The 8,504-nt window shown below is 33.7% G+C and overlaps 1 protein-coding gene across 2 annotated transcripts in view; it reads left to right on the forward strand.

Annotated features, from left to right (window-relative positions):
* Window positions 1-8,289, forward strand: part of Trhr (thyrotropin releasing hormone receptor) — a 45,142-nt gene extending 36,853 nt beyond the window's left edge. The window contains exons 3-4 of one of the 2 annotated variants that reach the window (XM_020180839.2): window positions 1,371-1,757; window positions 6,446-8,289. In XM_020180839.2, coding sequence (XP_020036428.1) covers window positions 1,371-1,757; window positions 6,446-6,502 — 444 coding nt within the window. In that variant the 3' untranslated portion in view covers window positions 6,503-8,289. Of the gene's footprint in view, window positions 1-1,370 lie in introns of both variants that reach the window. The other variant, XM_074069058.1, reaches the window with a different exon arrangement.
* The last annotated feature ends 215 nt before the right edge of the window (window positions 8,290-8,504 follow it).

Raw genomic sequence — 8,504 nt, forward strand, 5'->3', positions numbered from 1 at the left:
CATAGTGCATTGGAGTTTCAAAGTCCAGTTACATTCATTATTTTATTTTATTCCTCAATAATTCCGTGAGGTAAACGAAACAATATGATCAGGCATATCTTCAGATGTACAAATGGATTAATGCCTTGATTAAGGTCTTAGAACCTCTAGTAGAGTCAAAGCCAAATGATCTGAGTCTAAACCAATCCCCAGCATCTCACTGAGCCTGGAGTGAGTAAGAAAAGAATCTGCTAAAAGCTCAGCATGGTGGTACACATCTGTAATCCCAGCACTCTGGAGGCTGAAGCAGGAGGACTGACAGTTCAAGGCCAGCCTGAGCTACATAGTGGGACCCTGACACACACACAAAGAGAAAAATTGCTAAATTATATCCTTTGATAAACTTGTCCCTTGGTGATCTTGGATATTAATGTCACTCTACATACTATCCTACCTCTTGTGTTTCAGAATGGCTTCAGTTCTATGTAAAATTCCAGATTTTTTCTCTGTCCTCCATCTTTCTTTAACCTGAAAGAAAACTATGCAGCAGGAAGAGCAAAAGTTTGGGTTCAGGCTGTCTAGAATTCTAATCCCAATCTCTATCCACTTACACCAGCCTACTGATAATCCCGTGTTCCTTAATTTTCTAATTTGAAAAATGGCAGATATAATATCTATGTAGGAAGGTTTTAAGTCTTTTGAACATAGTAGCAATATGAAACACCCACTGTAGCATTTGGCATATAGTAGACTTTCAATAACCATTGCATTTTTGCTTATTAGCTGTATTTTATAGATGAGCTACAAGAAAGGTTAAGATAAGTTCTCAAGGCCACACAGAAGAAAAGGAAATTAAACCCTAGGTCCCTTGATGCTTGTCCAGACACTTTCAGGGACCTTTACTAAAATTCTTGTAGCTCAATTCTTATTTCAGCCATTGATGTAGTGAATGGTTTCTGCCTGCAGGCAACATCCCACTTCAAGCATCCAGGGTTCCCTGTTTGTCACTCTTCTCTTCTGTCTCAAATTCCTCTCCAATGTCCCCATGAGTTCCCAAACTAGGAAACACAGAGGAGTTAAATCCTTAATGATGCCCTTCAACAAATAGGAGCAGGCAACTAGACAAATGATTCTAAAATGCATTATTGAGTACATTTGCTCTCAGTGGAAGCCATCTGAGTACCACCTTGATTTTGTTTTTCTCTTCCTCTATCGCATTCTCTTCTATATCTCCAACCTGCTTCCTAATTTCACCTCCCAAATAAACAATGTGGACTTAAGTCTTTGTCTCAGGCTCCCTCTTAGAAAATAAAGACTTGAGTGAGTGGGAGGAGAGCTATTTTGCTGTTTTCATTTGTGTTGGTACTACATTTCTCTCTGTTTCTCCATAGGTCACCAAGATGCTGGCAGTGGTTGTAATTCTGTTTGCCCTTTTATGGATGCCCTACAGGACTCTTGTGGTTGTCAACTCATTTCTCTCCAGCCCTTTCCAAGAAAATTGGTTCTTGCTGTTTTGCAGAATTTGCATTTATCTCAACAGTGCCATCAACCCGGTGATTTACAATCTCATGTCCCAGAAATTCCGTGCAGCATTCAGAAAGCTCTGCAACTGCAAGCAGAAGCCAACAGAAAAACCCACTAACTACAGCGTGGCCCTAAATTACAGCGTCATCAAGGAGTCAGACCATTTCAGTACAGAGCTGGATGATATCACTGTCACTGACACTTACGTGTCTGCCACAAAAGTGTCCTTTAATGACACTTGCTTGGCTTCTGAGGTAACCTTTAGCCAAAGTTGATGCATTGGACAGGAAACGTCCAATACATGTATTTGAAGACAGACCAGACTTTACCAATGCGCTCACAAGTCCTGGCCCTTCAGACTTAAACCATGAGAATGATTCAGACTTTTCCTCTTAGAAGACTAGCATCACAAAAATGGGTCATATCTGTGGAAGAGCTAAATGGCGAAAACTAAGTTTAGCCCTTTTCATTTAACTTGAAAAGTCACTACATCATCTGAGTTATGAATTTTGATAAAATCTAAATATCAAATTAAATTCATCGTAATAACCTTATCAAATATGATTCTCACCTCAAAAATTATCTATACAGTTGGTGTTTAGCAACATGCATATTTTAAATGATTTTTAGTATTTCAAAGTGACATGCTATTTTATGAATATCTGAAAGTACAAAAAATAGAAAAATATGTTTTACTTACTGAGTAAAAATAAGATTTCAGACACGTCCACTATGTTAAAGAGATGGTTATATTGTTTATAAAATTAGAAGATGATTTTTATATCTTACAACATAGATAATCATTCAACTTTAATGTAAAATAAACCTCAAAATAGCCCAAAATTATAGACTAAGGAGACGTGTTGCTATCATTTTGAGATAAATCCAGCTCATATTAACTCTTTCTAAATAACGAATGGAATAAAGAAATATCCAGCTTAAAGAACTATGAAGATACAAACTAACTTATAATTAATATTCAAATGTAAAGCCAACACAAGGCCAAGTACCTAAAATAAGGTTTTGCCTTTTGCTCTGAAACTTTCAAAGGAAGAAAATTCTTTTTGACTATTCTTGTGTTAAACTACTGAGCCATGTCAAGCAAATCCTTCTAGCTGACTCTAGCTTTAAAGTCTGAAACACTCTCAAAAGCTTCATTGTTACTCTAACTCAGCCAAAATCTGGCTCTCACACCTCAAGATGAAGACCTCCCAGTGAGCCTTGTGGATTTTAACTTGCCTTCCTGCTTTTGTCATTAGCAGGTTCAATTTTTTTTTTCAGATTCCAGTGATATTTTGTTTACAGATTCTAAATCGAAGCAATGCACTAGTGTATTGTCTTTATTTTTAATAGAGTTAAAACTGATTACATTTTATTATCAGTTTTCATCTTTATAGTTCTGACTCTGACCCTGACCTGCATTTCCAGTGATTATTAGGCAGGTGTGAATGTGAATCTATCCAGGACATTTGTCAGGTCCTAAAAGTCTCTGTATTTTTAAGTGCTCCATAAACTGGCATTTTTTTCCCCTTTCCAGCCTATATCTCTTTTTCATAAATTTTTTTCCTGGAACTTAACTGCTAATAGTAACCACTCTTCCTCACCTTAATAATACATCATCTGTCTTGGAAATTCTGTTTTAAAATGCTTTTTTATGGAGTTTCTATCATCTAGAATCATCCAGAATATGCTTTTATGAAACCTGGCCTCCTTTACTCCAGGAAGATACTCTTAATCCATCACAGTGTCAGTAAACAAATGCAAAGAAATCTTTACAGAAAATACCAGAAATGTCTATCTGCATGACAGTGAACAATATATTTTAACTGAATTTTCATCCTTGTTTAAATGCTAATTGTGGAGTCATATAAATAGAGCACTAAAATGACCCAACCCCAAATCACACATGCAGATTCACATTAACACATGTGCATAAACTGATTAACAAAGGGAACTGGAATATATTAGAATAGATTAGACTTTTTTCATAGGGAAAGGAGCTAGTATCACTGAGCTACTATATCTTAGGCATGCTGATAGGTACTCAACAAACATTATCTCCATCACAATGCCACTACAGTGATCTCTCTAATATAATACTGAATCCGGCATCCACGCTGCTTCTCTAAATACTGTGGCTACTAAGGAGACAATATTTTTTTTTTTCTTTTTTAAAACTACCATTTCTAGCCAGGTATGGTAGCACACACATACACACCTGTAATCCCAAAACTCAGGTGACTGAGACATGAGGATCACAAGTTCCAGGCTAGCATGAACTACATAGTAAGCTCCTGTCTCAAAAAAAAGAAAAAAAAAACCTAACATTCTAATGGTCTGAGATATATATCCATAACAGAGGGATATATGACATATATATATATATATATATATATGGTAATATCAGATGTTGAAGACTTATGAGTAGTTTTACACGATATATACATAATACAATATACTATTCTAACCTTTAGAGATTTAAAATATGGGCTCAGTTTTTCCATTTTAATCTTTAAAACGTTATTTGCTACTAATCTGTTAGTTTTAGACCACATGGGAAATTCAAAAGAACACTGTTCATAATATTTCAACTCTAAAGCAAATACCATTATAAAATTAAATGTTCCTGCAGAAAGTCCAATAGAGACTTGGGTTTACACAGAAGAGATATAACTTTTTAAAGTATTCTTTATCACACTATACCAAATCACAAAGTACTTCCACAAATAATCAAGACAAAATACCATCAAGTGAAAATAAGGAGCTAAATTAAAAAATGTTGATGGAATGAAGTAATGTTAAGAGATTTCCTTAATAAAATTCCATGAGTTATTTTATTACTTCCAGTTTCCTTAATTGCCAGATGTCTTTGGCTAGATTTTATAAAAGAGGTAAGAAGGTAAAGGGCATGAATAAAATAAGTGAGCACAAATTCCCTCTTAGGACTTCTTTCTCAATACTGTGAACATATTTCTAAAGCTTAACATGCAACATAAATATTCAATATGCCAAAGATGAATAGGAAAAACATTCTTATATAGAATAAATGCACAGAATCATACACCTAGGTAATCTACCAAAAGAAATGGCTGATTTAAGCTAACCTACTAGTAAAGTCAAAGGGAAAACTGTAGCTAAATTTTAGTTTACTACAACTGAGCCTTAAATGGATGCTTGAATTGTTTCAGTTCAGACCATATTGGAATAGTAAAGATAATATGTCTTTGCAAATTCAGCTCTACACAATTTTAGTATACACTTTAAAAAAAATAGTCATGTTATTCTAAACAATTTTAATATGTAACTATGAAATATTAACTTTTAGGAAGAAAATGTTATAAAGTTAACCCATGAGTTTCTGAATTTTATAAATATTACATTCAATATTATTTTTGTCTCTCAACTGCAACTCACAGAGAGGTTGCAATATTTGTATATGAAGTAAGAAAATGAGATGTAAATGAGAGAACTCTTAGAAGCAACTAGTCAGTCTTGAGTTCAAAGACAAATTTTTTCAAATATTTGGAATCACTCATTGCCCTAGGAGTACACAAATGTGAAAATCTCCAGCAATTTATTTTCTATTTATATAGCTGTCCACAGTAAATAGCCACCAAAACCAAATTTAAATATCCACCAAAACTGAGAAAACTTAAATTTTTAGTCTAACACACATCAAGAAATATTACAGAGCCCAGTATCAATAGATACTTTTTTTTTCTCTTCTTTCCTTCCCTATTAAGCTTTTGTCCCTTTCACAAGCATCACTTTCCTCAGAGCAGGAAGATTCATCTAACTTCATTCAAAGCTAAACCTGGACATAAAATATCTTTAGTAAAAGTATAGTGTTCCATCAAATACATTTATGTATAAGAAAATGTTGTTCTGCAAATTTTTTTTAAAAAATTGTTTTAAATGGAAAAATTGATGCCTCTAAAATTTTTATTTAATCTTGTTCTGGTTTACATGGTAGAACTCATGTAAAGTTGAGCTACTTGATATGTGTTGTTCTACAGAACAAAGTAGTGGCTTGGCATTTTAGAGGTATTAGTCAGAAACCAAGAAAAGAACACTCAATATGTGCAAAACTGCTGTAGAAATCTGATGGAGGAAACAAAAGACTTTTCCCATTCTTATGACACTCACAATCCAAGGAGAAAAACAAGACCAATGATATACCAACTCAAGATGTAACTACTGAGCAATATTTAAAATATAAATTAGAGATGTCAGAATATGTTTTAAAGAAGCGATTATTAACAGCCTATTTGAAAATGTCTTAGAATGACTTAATATGAGGATCATACACAGCCTGGTTCAATTTTATGGACTGTAATTAGAAATATCAATTATTTTGATTCTTGACCACAAAAGAAAACAACAAGCTCAAATTAGATCCTGAAATATTTTTGTTTTATCATTATGTCTATGAGTATAATCTCAACTCACTCAGTAGCCAGTCACTTTCAGGAGAGTTACACACATTGGACAACAGTTTGTCACTGAGATGGTTGGCACCAAATAGACTATAGTGACATAAACTACATTTATATAGTTCTGATTTTGATATTGATTTCCTTTGACAAGAGTAACCATGAATATTTATATACAATGTCATCAGGCCTTTTTGTGTTCTACCATATCAACCATATTCATGGTAAATCTAATAGAAGGTGATTAATTCATACTTTGGAAATTTTATGTGAAAAAAATTAAAATTTGGAAGAAGATCTAGCAAGAAAACAAAAGTAAGATTTTTATGGCTAAAAGCAGCAAATTCACACAATGACTAAAAATCCTCATGGAAGAACATCTGGGTCAAGTTCATACTACAGACTGTCATCTACAGTGATGAAGATAATAAAAATTGAAAGGATGGTAGAATCAATGGAGTTAGCCAGAACTCCTGAGACCCCATAAATGATTGTTTCCTTCTTTACAGAGGAATGGACTTACTTCCTGTACATGTGGCTGCTCTCTGACTTCCAAAAAAGAGTGAGTATGAACTTCCTCAAGAATATCTTGGACTGATAAAGGCAGAGTCTCTTCAGAAAGGAAAACATACACAATACAAAATAGAGTCCACCTAACCAGAGGTCTGTACTCAGAAGTCAATAAGAACACTCACTATTCCTGAAATGACACAAGATGCCCCAGTAAGGTAGCTAAATATTTACTTCCCAGCCAGGAATAATAAGTGACCTTGCTTTGACAACATAAAAAATAATTGGGAGCTCATCTATGTGCTTTGTTTATTTCTGCCCCAAAAGATTTTTATTTATCAGATGATTTTAAGGCTTACAGTTCTCTGAGCAGTCCCTGAAATCCACTGGGTTCTAGGTCTCCACATAGAGTCTTCAAGACTCTTAGTTAACAAATAATTCTTAAGCAATTAACCACAAAACTGCTGAGGGCAAATCCATTTTATGTTTATATTCCAAAAATTATCTAAACTTAGACGATGACCCTAAGTTTCTGTTAAATGAATGAATAAATCAATGAACTCCAAACTAAGGAATACATTCTAAAATATTGATAATACTGGATTGGCCTATAGATCTATCTTCACAATTAGATGACTTGTATTTGCTGTTATTGTTTAAACAGAACTCCTAGCTTATTGAACAGTACCACATTAAATATGCTAGATCATGATCAGCACAATCCCTTGTGAGTACCAATTTTGATAGCCCTCACATGACCCTCACCTCATTTAATAATGAGATACAAAGAACATTAAAACATTGCCTCTGATTTCAAAAAAGGTTGGAATTTGATGACAACACATTAACACTGAAACATAAAATAAAAGCAGAATACATAATTGGAAGCCAAATTTTGTGCTTTCGACACCAACAACTGAATTCTTCAGAGGGAAGTGGGTGTCCTAAGGAAGACTCTGTACAGATGGTAGAAATTCATATATACACATATTATATATATATATGTATGTTTTAGATAGTTGAAAAGAAAGACAATCCATAGAAATAAATAAGACGAATAAGTACAAGGAGACACAAAAAATATTAGAGCAAAGCTCCAGATATTAAGTATATATGTCAATACAAATTTAATTCATCAGGGACTGATTAAAGAAGGCAGGCAGGTGAAAGGAAAGGCAAAAGAAGGGACCTACCTGTACTTAGATTCAGTGAGAAAATATTCACCCTTACCCAAGAGAATAAAGTAGAAATGTATATAACTGAGCTAATGTTTATTTTATGAGTATTTTGAATTTCATTTATCATCTATGGAAAATATAGTATACTTTTTGCCTTATAAGTGTTAAAATTATACAAGTATTCTTATAGTCCTAATTTTCCAAATGAAAAATGTATGTATATAAATATCTTTTTTCTATATTATATTGTCATCATTTATTTTAAAATATTTACATATGTATATATTATTCAGAGGCCTTTAGCAACTCCGAGGATGTCCATTTATGCTAAACATAGACATCAGAGGTAGACCATGGACCCAGGCCCTTTACAAACTGAAAGTTCAACACTAACCAGGATATCAAAAAACATTTAGTGATTAGCTTCAGATACCTGAGAACACATTGTGGACTTGCATGTTTGTGATGTGCCTCTGAATGTCTTGGCTTCCTTCTCCCAGTTTTAGAAAGTCATATGCTGACTTGCTTCATCACTTGACAATCAACAATTATATCCTTGTGGGACAAAGATTCTCCTTTCAGAAATGTAGTACTGTGTGCTCTACTGTGGAAAACTGTGTCTGTTCCAATGTGAGTGTGGTGAGCAATAAAGCATAAAATTGAAAGATCTGGCTCCTTTGCTTTCGTTTCCTTCCTAACTTTGCATTTTTGTACAACTTGACTTTAAAACATTTGCCCAAAAGACTTCATTTTAATTCAATGTCATCCAACCTGTTTTTTAGGTAATTATAAATAATGCACAGACACTGTTATTTTTAATAATAAATTTAATGAGTTTTGGAACAAATATGACTAGCTCATCAAATAATCCATGATTACA

This window comes from Castor canadensis, chromosome 3 (assembly GCF_047511655.1).
Source record: "Castor canadensis chromosome 3, mCasCan1.hap1v2, whole genome shotgun sequence".
NCBI lineage: Eukaryota > Metazoa > Chordata > Mammalia > Rodentia > Castoridae > Castor > Castor canadensis.